This window comes from Rhinolophus sinicus, chromosome 17, assembly GCF_057876585.1.
Source record: "Rhinolophus sinicus isolate RSI-liver-muscle chromosome 17, RSI-T2T, whole genome shotgun sequence".
NCBI lineage: Eukaryota > Metazoa > Chordata > Mammalia > Chiroptera > Rhinolophidae > Rhinolophus > Rhinolophus sinicus.
Genome location: NC_142517.1, coordinates 47750229 through 47764454, shown reverse-complemented (window position 1 = coordinate 47764454; position 14226 = coordinate 47750229). Strand labels below are relative to the sequence as shown.

The 14226-nt window shown below is 42.5% G+C and overlaps 1 protein-coding gene across 1 annotated transcript in view; it reads left to right on the top strand.

The window, feature by feature from the left end:
• Positions 1-14226, top strand: part of KLHL6 (kelch like family member 6) — a 51249-nt gene that overhangs the window by 25374 nt on the left and 11649 nt on the right. Inside the window, exon 3 of the mRNA XM_019735759.3 lies at positions 12208-12657. Within this exon, the coding sequence (XP_019591318.2) occupies positions 12208-12657 (450 nt within the window). The remainder of the gene's footprint in view (positions 1-12207; positions 12658-14226) is intronic.

Sequence of the window (14226 nt, the reverse complement as noted above, 5' to 3'; positions counted from 1 at the left end):
AAAAATAATATTTCTCTCAGGTGATTTTACTCATTTTCCTTTAAGTGCTAATTTTTACGAAAATAAGAGAAGAATTCAGTGGGTTTCTGGATATCTTTTTAACCTACTTTCTGATTTCTTTTGCTTCTAGACTATTTGTTTTGAAGTTTCAAAAATAGAAAACTGGGAATATTTTCATGCTTGAAGTTTCCACAAAGGACAGAAGTTGACAGGTTTTTAAAATCACTTTGTGGATTAAAAAAAGTATTTATTCTTTTGGATGGATGAAACATACCCATTCCAAATTCAGAAACACAAAAGGGGAGACAGTGAAACATTTGCCATCTTCACTGTTAGCATAGTCTTGCTGTCCTTCATATTCTATGCACACACCAGGATATATGTGCATACATCACTCCCACTCATTGCCTTAATTTTTTAAACACAAATGTTGGCACACTATGCATTCAATTTTGCACCTTGGTTTTTTTTGGCTTCATAGTATATTTCAGAAATTGTTACAGGTCAGTATGTGTAGAGCTGCCTTGTTCTTTCAATGGCTTTACAATTATGTTGGGGTCTCTTTAGACATGAAACATGTCCAGTTATCTGTAATGGTCTCTTATAAGGCAGAGTCGCAACATGGCACGAACATGGGCTTTGGAATCAGGCAGAACCTGGGCTTAAATCCCGGTTCAGTCATTTATTTGATGTGTGGCTGTGGATAAGTTACTTAGATTTTCTGAGCCTCTGCTTTCTCATTTGTAAAATTAGGATGATAATAGTACCTACCTTTCAGGGAGAGTTATAATATTATGAGGGTTAAATGGGGTGATCTTTGTAAAGTACCTGGTACATTGATTATGTAATTGATGTTAAGTAGAAGTTTCTTCCTTTTATTTGTGAGTTAATTTTTACTTTGGACAATTTGTGCCGTGGATAAATAGAGCTGACATTGAACTGTGAGAACATTTCCCTAAACCATTCCTACCTAAATCCTTGTTTCTTTCCCCTGGATTAGGATTATAAGACACCATGATTTAAAGTTTTGTTTTATCACATTCATATGAAACATGACTATTACAATAAACTGGATGGTGTTCTATTTTAATTAACTCAGGATGTTAGATGGAGAAAAGTGTGCCAGAGTTAGCACTTTATCTTGTCAGTTCAGAACATCCGCAGTAACCGAAACCACCTTTGTGGGACTGAAACGAATAGGAATCAGATTATGTTGGTGTTCCTCGCCCATCCAGTAGTAAAGACTTCTTAAGTTTCACAGTGATGTGACGCAGCTGCTTCTTTATTTTCTGCTTTTCTTTTCTGGCCTCCTCTTATTCTTTTCCTGTTATACATTGATTGCTTCTCTCCCAGGATTTCCCAGTCCAGAAAGAGAGAAGTTGATTGACCCAGACAGTCACCACTATTGCTGTTTGAAAAGAACATTTCGTGTGAGATAACTTCATGAGTTGCTGGCCTGTTAACAGACCAATGATCCTTGGGTGAAGGGCCCATTGATCTAATCAGCTATAGCAGGGGTGGAACAGTTTCTTCCTTTTAGGCGGAAGAAATTTTCAGTAACCTGGCCATAATTTATTGGCCAACTATGGAGAGAAACATATTTTCTCTAAGTAGTTTTTGGAAAGGTAAAAGTAAGAGAAGCACCTAAAGGGAAAGAACCAACTGACCTGTTCACATGTGAGCAGGGATTTTGAGATAAATGTCACCTAATGGGGGCTTCGGAAAAGCAAAGGGCCCTCCTTGCCTTAACTGGACCTTCAGACTGCTGAGTCTTAAATAAGCAAGGTAGTTAGGGGCTATAGACCTGGGACAATGGCTATAAGAATTTCTCAATCTTGGGGAACTTTGCCATGTTTGTTTGGGGAACTTTGTCATATTTGTTACTTTCATTTCTGTTATTAAAAACTCATGAAAGAAAAAGGGCTTCTGAGCTTATCTGCAGGGCAGCTAGAAGATGTTAGATCAGGGAGACCATACTCAGCCAACATTGAGTCTTGAGACAGAAGGATCCCTAGGATACAGAGCAGCTGGTTAGAAGAAATTGCTTACGTAGAAGAATAGTTCTACGTAAGAAGAATAAAGGAGATCAGGCTGAGTCCTGGGGGCCTAGACTCAGAGAAAAGAAAGGGGGATGCCAGAGTGGGCGCCTGCTCATCTGGCCTGGGCCTGAGAAGACCCACGTGGTGCCTCCACAACACCCTCTGAAGTGGTGACATAACTTTCATCCTGGTGGCAGTTTGTGGAGACTTTGGTGGAGGTCCTGGCATTGCTTATTTTCATGTGTCTTTTGCTAATGATAGAATGAATGGCGGTGAGACCTGTATGGATGAGGTAGCCACGTGGTGGTCAGTGGCTGACTTGATGACCTGGGTTGGCTTCTTGGCTTACTCATTACCTGGAACACAGTACATAAATATTTGTGGAATCAATGAATGCGTGTGTTGCTCTTGTTCATTAATGGCTGAACACGAAGACTACTTCAGAAACTGCTTAAGACCCCAACAAAAATTGCCTGACTTTCCTTAAGAGGATGCTAAGAAGCCCAATCCTGGTTCTTGGAAGTGTCATGGGCTAGTAGAAAAGGAAATAGTCTGCAAGCTAATTAATACTAATAATGACTTCATTTTTAAGTACTACTAAGGGCGAGGCACATAGCAAAAAGTAGGTCCCATTACTGTAAAGTATAGGTGAACTTCTGTTGTCATCGACAGGGACCCAGAGATTTTATCTACTCAGCATCAGAATAGCCAGTTGATCTAGACAAGAAAACCAACCCAAGTATTTCTTTACCATCATCCAGATAAAATCATCCTGTTGTCTGTCTGCTGCATCCTCTCCCCCAGACACTCTTTGTCAACCAATATCACTGTGTGTCTACTGTGAGTGTTAAGAAATCAGGGTTAATCTCCTGGGTCCACATAACAGTTGCTCTTTTCAGAACATTCACTATGTGGCAACCATTTTGCCTGTATTTTCTCATTTACCACCAGGTAGGTATGTTTACCCCCAATTTATAAGTGAGAAAAATAAGATTCAACAATGTTAAATGCTCAAGGCTTTATGGCAGTGAGACAAGAGCCTGAATAAACTCCTGTCTGCTAACGTGTATCCTGTGTGTTCTCCACTACACAACTATCCCTCCGAGAGAGGCCTGAAATAAGCCATGATCCTGAAGGCTGCTGGGGCCTTCAGCATCTTGGGAGAGGGCTGCCCACTGCAAGGTTCTGGGAACCTGCGGTGCTCCATGGGAGTGTGTCAGGAGGCAAGACTAGCACAGCTCCTGCCCAATTCCCTCTGAGAAACCTTGGACACTTGGGGCCAGCAGGTGTTCTCACAGTGGACCTGCTGTCGACTTTACATTTCTGTGTTTGATCTCAATGTCTGATCTTTTTTATTTTTAGGTATAACTTACATTCAGTAAAGCGCAGACATCCCAAGTGTATAGCTTGATGATTTTTTACATGTGTATACAACCATGTAACCACCACACCAATCAAGCTCTAGACCATTCTGGCATCCAAGATTACTCCCTTGTGCCTTCCCCAGGCAGTACCGCCCCAAGGGGAACTACTACTTTAGCATCTGTCATCATGAATTAGTTTTGCCTATTTTTGAATTTCGTATTGTTCTTGCGTTCTAATTAGTATAGAGGGTTCAAATTTTAGGCTACGAACTCAGGTGTGCAAAAAAAAAAAAAAAAAAGTGTGATTTAACCTATTATTTTTCTAGCATTGAGCTTAATCCCTATCCTGAACTTCCCATTCCACCAGTGGTTGAAATTGTAGTTAACGTAATGCCATCTCACTTCAGGAAAGTGAAATCAATTCAGGATCCAGGCAGCTTGTGTAGCACATAGTGCCAGGATATCACAGAAAAAGACATTCGGCTCAGGCTTCCCACGGTCATGTGCATCACTGGTCCATGCTGGAGCACCTGTGTTCCCATCAGTTTCTCTCTGGTCATCAACCTTCTCCCCACTGGCATCAACTGAAAGTCCCCAGTCCCACGTAGGTCTGGCCATCAGTCCTTGTGGGTCATCTTGCATTCTCTTTGTCCTCTTTGCAAACTTCTCAGGTCTGCCAATCCTCTCCTGTTTCTGGTCCCCTCTCAGGGACACACAAGGAACCTCCATTTGCTCTCCTGTGCCAATTTGAAGCTACAGGGAACTCAGAACGACTGCATAGGCCCCCTTTGTCTAGAAACAGCACACTGCACTTTCTCTTCTGCTGCTGCTATACTGGACTGCTGCATTTCTGATTTCATCTCAGCAGTCAAGGCACACATTCTTTTGTCCTCAGAGCCACAGCCTTTAAGGGGCTTTCAGTATCCCCCTAACTCTGGACTTTGGCCTGAGTTGGGAGGCAGGCAGGGCATTATCTTAGGGACCCACAATTGCTTCTCACTCTATTATTAGACTCTTTCTCTTCTCTCTTGCCGGCCTAAGAATCATTCTCTCCTCCCATGTAGCAGAAGCTGACTCTTACATTATCATCCATTCTCCTATTTCTACTGTTTGGCATAAACTTTATGCCTAGACTCCTTAGGATTCCAGCTTTTGAAGCTCCAACGGCCCAGTGATTACCACTGATTGGTTTTTCAAAACTATTCTTCTAGCATACGTTCTGAAAGAGGATTTAGAAACTCAAAGCCAAACTTGTCTTCTGTTGTCTACCCTACCCGCCGTCCCTGGTAAGTAAGCCTGAGATGCCCTTGTTGCTGCCCATAGCTTGTGGAATACAGGAAGCGGGATGGGGGGTTTTAGTTGTGATGAAAATCTATGTTGCTACCAGTTTCTGACTTTTACTTCTCCCTAACTATCACAAATTACTAAGCATCTACTATGTGCAAGGTACTTTGTGAGACAATATCAGGCGGAAATAAAGATAAAAAATTGTAAACACAGATCACATTTATTAGCTATTTATCATATTCTTTCCCTTACATGAGCCCATCTGATAGTGACAATATTTCTGTGAGTGGGCAGCCCAGGTAATACCCATACAATGAGCTTGAAAGTTAGGCTTTATTATGCTCAGCACTTTCCATATGAGGAAACTGTGGCTCAGAGAGTGTTCAGGTCATCAAGTGGTCGAGCTATGATCTGGGGCCTAAATCTAGAACTTCTGATTCCGTATACCTGCCTCCATCCACTATCCTGAAAGCATCAAAAACAAGGATTCCCAATGAGCTTCCAACCCAGATGGCAACCAGAACTCATGGCAGAATCTAGGAGTTGAGAAAAATTTTGGCTCTGAAGGAGGTGGTGTTGAACTGGACTTCATAGAATGGGGAGAATTTCAACAAGTGGCAGTTGGGTTAGGGGAAAGTATTCCAGGTGGAGAGAACTTGTAAGCAAAGACTAAGGTTCCTGCCTTCTCTACCTGCTTCCTCACCTGTTGCAGCTGTCTGCATTCACAGACATGCTTCCAGAACCTGGCTTCTGCTTAGATAGCTCTCTCTCTCTCTCTCTCTCTCTCTCTCTCTGTCTCTCTCTCTCTCTGTCTCTCTCCTCTCTCCTCTCTCTCTCTACGTCCTGAGCATCAACCATGTCCCAGGTATAATCATTGCATTTAATCCTCATAGTGGTACCGCTTTTTACCTTTCACCTTGTCCCTAGGCTGAGTCATTAAGCCCCAGCTATGCGACTTGCCCCTTGAAACTTAGTGTGGCCCACATGTGTCCTCTATTGTGCTCTGCTGCCTATTGGGTCCCCCACTACGTCCTCTGGAAACTCAGGGTCTATCTTGTCTGTTGCCTGAACTGTGACCAAACTTGCCACAGCCTTGGGCGCTGCCCCTTTCCTTTCCCTCTGATTCCACTTCTGAGGTCAGTCCACCTCTATAGTTGCCTCAATCCCCCAGCACCTGCCCCACCTTAGTGAGTGGGCCTTTTGCAGGTCTTAGCTTCTTCCTTTCCTGCCTACCCCATATAGCTTCCAGGAGCGAGCAGACCTCTCAGCCAAGTCTAGAGCAAGGACTGAAAGACTTGAGGGAGCAGAGGACATCCTGGGGGCAGAGGAGCTTATTCCCATAGAGTCTGAGGTTGGTATATTGCCTAAGAGAGACAGAGAGGCAAGGATAGAGGAATAGGATAGGTGGTAATTTGCAATTTTTAAATATGAAGACCCCTCTTTAACACCAATAAAGAACCCACAGGAGAACAGCTTTACTTTTAGTATCTATTGTCTGAGAAGAAAACTAGTGACAAAAATTTACACTCAATTTAGGAACACTTTCAAATAAATTTGGATTTTATTAAAATTCCACTTATACACTCATCAACTTATACAGTCTTCACATACACTACTTTGTTGGGGCTCACGGATAAGAATACCAACGTCTTCAGAGACCCTTTGGACCAAAATAAGACTTCAGTTATGCTGGAGTGGATTTGAAAGAACCTCTAGGGAGATGTGGAATTACATTGGTGACGTCCCTTAGGGCCCCCAGTTCTGGAGAGCGTGAAGGGAAGCAGAAGAGGGGGAGTGGAGATGGGGAGCGGGGGTGCATTCTCTTTGAGGCAGACACTTCTCATGGGAACTGTAGTCATGTCTCAAGTGGTTTCCTTCGACTGTATTTTTAGCCTCTCTGTTTGACAGTCAGGTGCCTGGCTATAACCTTTTGCTAACATGTCCCCCAAACAGGAAGTTGGTTGTCTGTTGCCATTATCTGTCATTGCTCAGCTTTAATAAACAAGTTCATTTGCCATTGGGACAGGCTGAGACAGAAAATGTACCCTAAAGTCTTAAGTAATCTTGACTATGAAGAAGAAGAACAAGAACCCAACAAATTGAAAACAAACCCGTTTCGTGTCCCGTTGTCTGCCCTGCACATCAGCAGTTTCCCAGCCATTGGTTGGGATCACATGATGCTGCCCTCCACCCCTCACACTCAGAAGTGTTTATTGAGGCATGTGTTGAGGGGAATGTAGGCAACTTGGAGATCCCCACCTACCCTTGACCACATAGGCCTGTTCAGAGTCTCCTGGAATTTTGTTAGCAACCGTTCCAAAGGCAGTGGAAAGCTCAGTGAGAGGAGTCAGCTAGCCGTGATCTTGAGTTTCACCTCTACCACCTACTAGCTGTGTGACCTTGGGCAACACACTAACTCTTTGAATTCTCTATTCTGTCTCTGCACAAATTGTAATACTAATACCTATTTTATTATTACTTGTTAGATAAAATGTATTTGTTAAAAACTAAAATGTATTCCTCAAATAAAATAATGAAAGGGAAACTCTCTAGTGCAGATCTTGGTACATAGTAGGTAGCCGAAAAATACTTTCTCCCTCTCTCTCTCCTTCCCTCCTTTCCCTTCTTTTGCCAGAGTCTATGCTAGGTGCTGCTGGAAGTAAAAACACAAGCATGACCTAGAACCTTGAGATGCTTGACCATAGTACAGGCAGACATGTAATCTGTGCTCCATAAGAGGGGTAAATACGCTGCCCAGTGGAGCACAGAGGAGGGAGGAACTGATTCCATTTGGGTAAATGGACAAACAACGAAGGAAGAGTGGTTTTGGAGAAGGAACTTCATGAATAGGTAGGATTTCTCCATTTCTTTTCCCTTCCCTTTTCTTCCATTCTCCTCCTTTCTTCTTAAACAAGTATTGACCAGAATTTAAAATGTCCAGAGGCAGGGAAGGCTTTAAGCCGTCTGATTAAGACTCTCTGGTCCTCTTAGCCTGGCTGTCCCTCTTGTGTTGGCTTTGTCCTCAGGGGGAGGGAATACTAGAGAGCAACTCATAGTGTCTCTTGCAAACTCGGTTCCCAGAAAAATGGCACATGTGCAAACAAATGTTTGCAAACAATTGTAGGAGTTCGCAGACTCATGGAGCCCATCCACTGGCTCTAGATTTAACACCTTTGAATGAAGAAAATAGCCCTGTGTAGGCAGATAAGACGTTGGCCATAGTACTCACTTCTTCCTCCTTCTTGAGGTAAACTTTAGAGGGGACTTCTCCATTGAAATTGGGGGTACCTATCCTGAATCGTTTCTTTTTGTGGAACTCTGGAGTCAAGCTTGCTTCGGTGAGGAGAGCAGGATTTTAGTGTCTAGAGATGAGGGAGAAGCTGGTCCAGGCAGCGGGCATGACATGAGCACAGAAAGGCATGGGAACAGGCAAGTTTAGGGATGTTTGGAGATGGTGAGTAGACTGGTTTGACTGTGGAGGGGTTCCAGCAGGGTGCATCCTGGTGACGGCTTAGAGCCAGATTTGCATGGCTGGAGGGGTAGCAATAGGACTTTCTTGAGTTTCAGGCAGTAGATTCACTGAACTTGGTTACATAGCGTTTATCATGGCTGTACTTTTACACTTGTGTGATTATTTGATTCCCGCCTGCCTCCCCCATGGGTCTGTCAGCTCCAGAGTACAGGCACTGGGTCTCTTTCTGCTCACCTCTGTACCCCCAGCACTGGCTGAGGGCCTCCCACATAAAAATGGTCAGTACACATTCAAGAAATGCAGGGGCGGCTGCGTGCATGGTTCTAAGTAGGGAGGGACACGTTGGGATCAATATTTCTAACAAACGCGAGCTTTGATACTTGATTTGATCCTCCTTCATGGCTTCCTTCTTTGCTCATCAAACAATCACCAAGCAGGGGCAGACATTGGCATCTTGTTGGCCAGGACTTCCTGCATCTGGGCAGATCAGATCAGCTGAGCTCTCTGGTGAAGTGTGCCAATCATGCCTGGCATCTGCCAAGCCGCTGTCCTGTGCAAACGCTATGTGACTGGAAACAGCCTGAAGGAATGTAAAAACATGCATTTTTGGAATCAGATAAGACTGTTTCAAATTTTAGCTCTACTTCTTATTAGTTATAAGTCTCAGGAAATGCCTTCACTTCTCTGAATCTGTTTTCCTCATGTATGAAACAGGAATGATAATAAATATCTACTTTATAGTGTTGTGAGAATTAAATGAGCTGGTTAATATAAAGGGGCTCATGCATCGTGGGTGTTCTTTATTTTATTTTTCACATTTTATTTTCTCATTGTGTACTTGAAAGTTGCAAGGCAGTATGAATTTAATTTTTTTTCTGATTTGAAAAGCAGCTTCATGCTCAGTGTAGAAAACTTGATCTATACAGCAAAGTCTAAAAAACGAATTAATAACTTTATCTATAAAACTGCAATTGTGATAACCACTGTTAGCATGTTAATGTGTTTCCTTCTAGTGTTTTCTCCATTCATGAGAAACTTTATTTTTTAAATAGATAATTCCTCCACATGGCACACAACTCAAGGGGGTACAAAAAAATAAACAGTAAAAAATAATTCTTCCTCTCTGCCCTGACCCCAGTCACCAGGTCCCTTCCCCAGAGGCAATCACTGTTACTAGGTTCTTCGGTAGCTTTCCAGAAATAGTCAACATATTTAGAAAATTGACTTCATTTTCATATTATCTTCCTTGCACGCAAACACTGGTGTGGTGTACCTGCTGTTTGACTTTGGAGGCTACCACGTAAGTAAGTTCCCTTTCAGCCCTCATAGATCTCTCTGTGGGCAGGGCCACAAAGGGCTCTGGTTACAGGTCCTGAGGGCTTAGCGAGGCTTGGTCTCGGTTGTATATTTTTACTCTTTGAACTGAAAATCTGCAAACAACTAGACAGGTGTTAGAATTCTCAGTCTCAACCGTTGCCACAGTTGCTCATGCGAGGAGCAGATTTGCAGGCGGTTGGGACCAGCAGACAGGGTGATCTGAGGCAGAACTCTGGCTCACTCCAACATTACATTGATTCTCAGTCAATGTTTTCTAAACTGACAATTGGAAAGTGTACGAGGTCTGACAATTAAGTTCGAGAACTTGTTGCAACGATGTTGCTAACCTTTCTTGATATCAGAGGGATTATTCATTATGAATTTGTACCAACTGGACAAACAGTTCACCAAGTTTACTATTTGGAAGTGCTGAAAACACTGCGTGAAAAAGTTAGACGACCTGAACTCTTCGCCAGTAATCCATGACTCTTGAAGCACGACAATGCACCAGCTCACATAACATTGTCTGTGAGGGAGTTTTTAGCCAGTAAACAAATAACTGTATTGGAACACCCTCCCTACTTACCTGAGCTGGCCCCCAATGACTTCTTTCTTTACCTGAAGAGAAAGGAAATATTGAAAGGAAGACATTTTGATGACATTCAGGACATCAAGAGTTATATGATGACTGCTCTGATGGCCATTCCAGAGAAAGAGTTCAAAAATTGCTCTGAAGGGTGGACTGGGCGCTGGTATCGGTGCATAGCTTCCCAAGGGGAGAACTTCGAAGGTGACTGTAGTGATATTCAGCAATGAGGCATGCAGCACTTTTTCTAGAATGAGTTTGTGAACTTAATTGTCTGACCTCATAGTCTGACACAGAAAGATAATATTTTGTAATTGGGATTGATCCAAAAAATCAGGGATGTGTGCCTCCCAGAATCCTCTGGAGTGAAGGACAAAGACTAAGTCAATATGGTCTAGTCTAAGACCAGTCCTGCCCTCACCCCCACCCTTCAGGCCCCACAACCCTGCTACCCTCAAGTTCCTGGTACTAGAGCTTCTCTTCTGAGGCCAGACCCCTACAGTCCTCTGCAGGCCTGCCCATCAACAGCAGGCCCTGTCTTCAGACCAGCCAGCCCTACCACGCCCTGCCCCTCAGCCTTCCTTTTTCCATCCTTCCACTAATTGATCAACCCAAGAACATTGAGAACTTGACCCATAAGGGGCCCAGTGGACAAGGAGGAGATAGGAGTTTAGACTCATTCAAAGCTAAGCTCCAGAGAGCAGCTAATAAGAATGAACCCATGCATTTGAGACAGTTCATCTGTAAAATGAGTATTCAATAATATAATGGATATGACAGTGTTTTGTAAACTGTGAAGTGCTGTATACCCATAAGGGGCTCGTATTATTATGAGGATGATGATAATTTAAAAATAAAACATGAAAGCCAATCAATTTTACAAATTAATTTTTCATTACAAAAGTGTTGCTTATTTTAGAGGATTTAAGGAGTATATAAATAAACAAAATCAGAAAAAACTCTCATGGTTTTATTAGATAGTGTGGTACCTTATATTATTTACACAGTATATTTCTTGTCCATTGCTATGGGGCCTATTTCTATGGGAGGATTATTGTTCCCTTGACAACAAATTTTCCCACGAGACTTACTATGGCCATTTAGGAGTATTATATCCAGTATTATATATTATATTATGTTATATTATACTCAGTCTTATATTATATTAAAATAAAGACCGGGTCTTATATTAATTTTTACTCCAAAAGATGCATTAGAGCTGATGGTCTGGCTAGGTCTTATTTTCAGGGAAACATGGTACCTAATACACGAGAGATGACAACTGTTAATATTTGGATGTATATCCTTCAGTCTTTTTTCTATGCCTGTATTCTCTATATATTTTCCTTATAAAAATGGTATCATAATGTACATATGATTTTGTGAAGTGCTTTCTCATTTCATCCGCAAATATTTCCATACCTATCTCTAAAATGTAAGATTCTTCCTTAAACATAACTATACCATAATCACACTTAAAGTTAGTAACAATTGCTTTATATCATGAAATATTAGTCATTGTACAAATTTCTCTGACATTTAAAATTATTTTGTTTAAATCAGGGATCCCAATAAGGACCCTGACTTTGTGAAAGGTGGCTGTGTCTCTTAAATCTCTTTTTATCCTTAGGCTCTCCTTCCCCACTCCCCCCACCCCATCTTCCCCCTTGTGATGTATTTGATGAAGAAACTGATCTGGTAGAGTTTCCCACAGTCTGGATTTTGCTGATCATATTCCCATGGTGTCATTTGACATGTTCCTCTTTCTCCTATATGTAGTAATATGCGGATTCTCATCTGTGCAGGAGGTCAGCACCCCGCTCCGTGTTACTCTAGTGTCAACTGTATTTCCTGTAAGTTGCTGATTAAATCTAGAGGCTTGATCAGATTCGATGAACCTATTTTTAAACATAACGCATTATAAAAATTTTCCATGTCATTTAATATTCTTCTACAGCATGTTTCTTTAAGTGACTACAGAGCGGTCGAAAATACGAATGTATTTTTATTTATTTAACTCATCCTTTATTGTTCGTCCGTTAGGTTGTTTCTAATTTTTTGCTACTACACACAACGCACTGGTAAACCTCTTTGTGGACTAATCATTTGGTGGCCTGACTTGCTGCCCTTCTGTTCTCTTAGTTCCTGCGGATGGTGGATGCCTGTGCGAGCTTCCTCACAGAAGCTTTGAACCCAGAAAACTGTGTTGGAATACTGAGGTTGGCAGACACACACGCCTTGGACAGTTTAAAGAAGCAGGTTCAGAGTTACATCATCCAAAACTTCGTGCAGATTCTAAACTCTGAGGAGTTCCTGGAACTTCCTGTGGACACTCTGTATCACATCTTGAAGAGTGATGACCTTTATGTGACTGAGGAGGCTCAGGTGTTTGAGACTGTGATGAGCTGGATCCGGCACAAACAGTCGGAACGACTTTGCTTGCTCCCCTACGTGTTGGAGAATGTGCGCTTGCCGCTTCTGGATCAGTGGTACTTTGTGGAGATGGTAGAAGCAGATCCTCTCATCAGGCAGTGCCCAGAGGTGTTCCCACTGCTCCAGGAAGCCAGGATGTACCACCTTTCCGGCAATGAGGTGAGTTGACAATGAGGTACTGCAGTTCACCAGTGAAGTAAAGGTGATGGTGGGCCTCACAGAGACAGAGATGAGGCTGGCTTGCAAACCCTTAAGGCATGGAGAAGAAGATGCTACACTGGTTATAGTTTGAGTCAGGCAGTTCCACGAGCCCTTGTATTTCTGATCTGTTAAATGGGGATGACACTGCATCATAGACAGCTACTAAGGAATTAGGTGAGATTCAGAAATCACTCAGCACCATAACGGGCACACTCCTCTTCCCAGTTGTGTAAGGGCAGGAGGTTGGTGGGGTTGATGCACATATGGACAGAATGTGCCCTGGCCAGTCACCATTCCTCGGGGTGCTGCTTTCCTCGTCTGCCCGCTCCAGGGAACCTTGAGTCTTTGGATCGCCTCTGATGTTACCTTAGTTCAGACTCACATTATCTCCCTCCTGAATTTCAAAACTCACCGTCCTGCTCCCAGTCTGCCCTTCCCAATTCATTCAACAGATGGAGGATTGAAAACGCAAGCCTAATCTTTTCTCTCTTGAGCTTACCCTCTTCACTGGCTCCCCACCACCATCAGAATAGATCCCTCACTTCCCACCTGAGCTCTAGAGCCTGCAGAGCCTGGCCTTGTGTACTTCATCTCCTGCCTGCTTCTCTAGTGCCATCTCCATCCAACTCCTCTCTTCTGCTATAGTCCTAATGCACTGCTTGTAATTCCCCAAAGTGGACCTGCTTTTTTAGCCTCCAGGCTAATGCAGATGCTGTTCAGATGCCTTTTTTCTTCTTCTTCATCAAGTTAACTTCTGCTTCAAAACTCAATGCAAGCGTCACCTTCTCCAGAGGCTTCTCTTATTCTCATAGACCCTGGTGCATTGCTCTGTCACAGCAGCAACTGCTGCATTAACCACTGAATTCCTCATCTGTAAGTATCTCTAGACTGGAAGCTTGTTATGGTAGGAAATATGTCTTATTGGACTTTTCATCTCCAGAGCTAGGAGAGTCCCTGGTATATAGCAAGTGATTGATAAATGTTTGTTGAATGAATAAATGAGGACCAAGATGGTGAATACACACATCATTTGGATCTACCTGGTTATGCTTAATAATTCCTGGAGATATATTTTATTCAGAACTCTATAAAGACAAGAATAAGCTTAGTGGGGAGAAATAAAACAATTAGGAAGTAAAGATATAGGGGCAGTTTGTTAAGTTTGTACATATGATATATATGTGTGTGTGTGTGTGTGTGTGTGTGTGTGTGTGTGTGTGTGTGTATATATATATATATATATATCACTATGCAATATATACCACTATGCAATATCTCTGGGATTCACTACTAAGCCTTCTTCATTAGACCATTGGTACAAATCTTAGCCAAATTGGCTTAGGAATTGTCTGTGTGAAGTCTCTTGGGAGCCTCATTCTTTTTCTGTGTGTCCTTTCTAGTTCTGTGTTGTCCTCAGATCCATTGTCACTCATTCACTCTGCAAACACATCCTTAAATGTTGGGTAGAATTTTCCAGTGATGCTATCAGAACCAGGAGTTTTCTTTGTGAGGAGGTTTTAAACTATA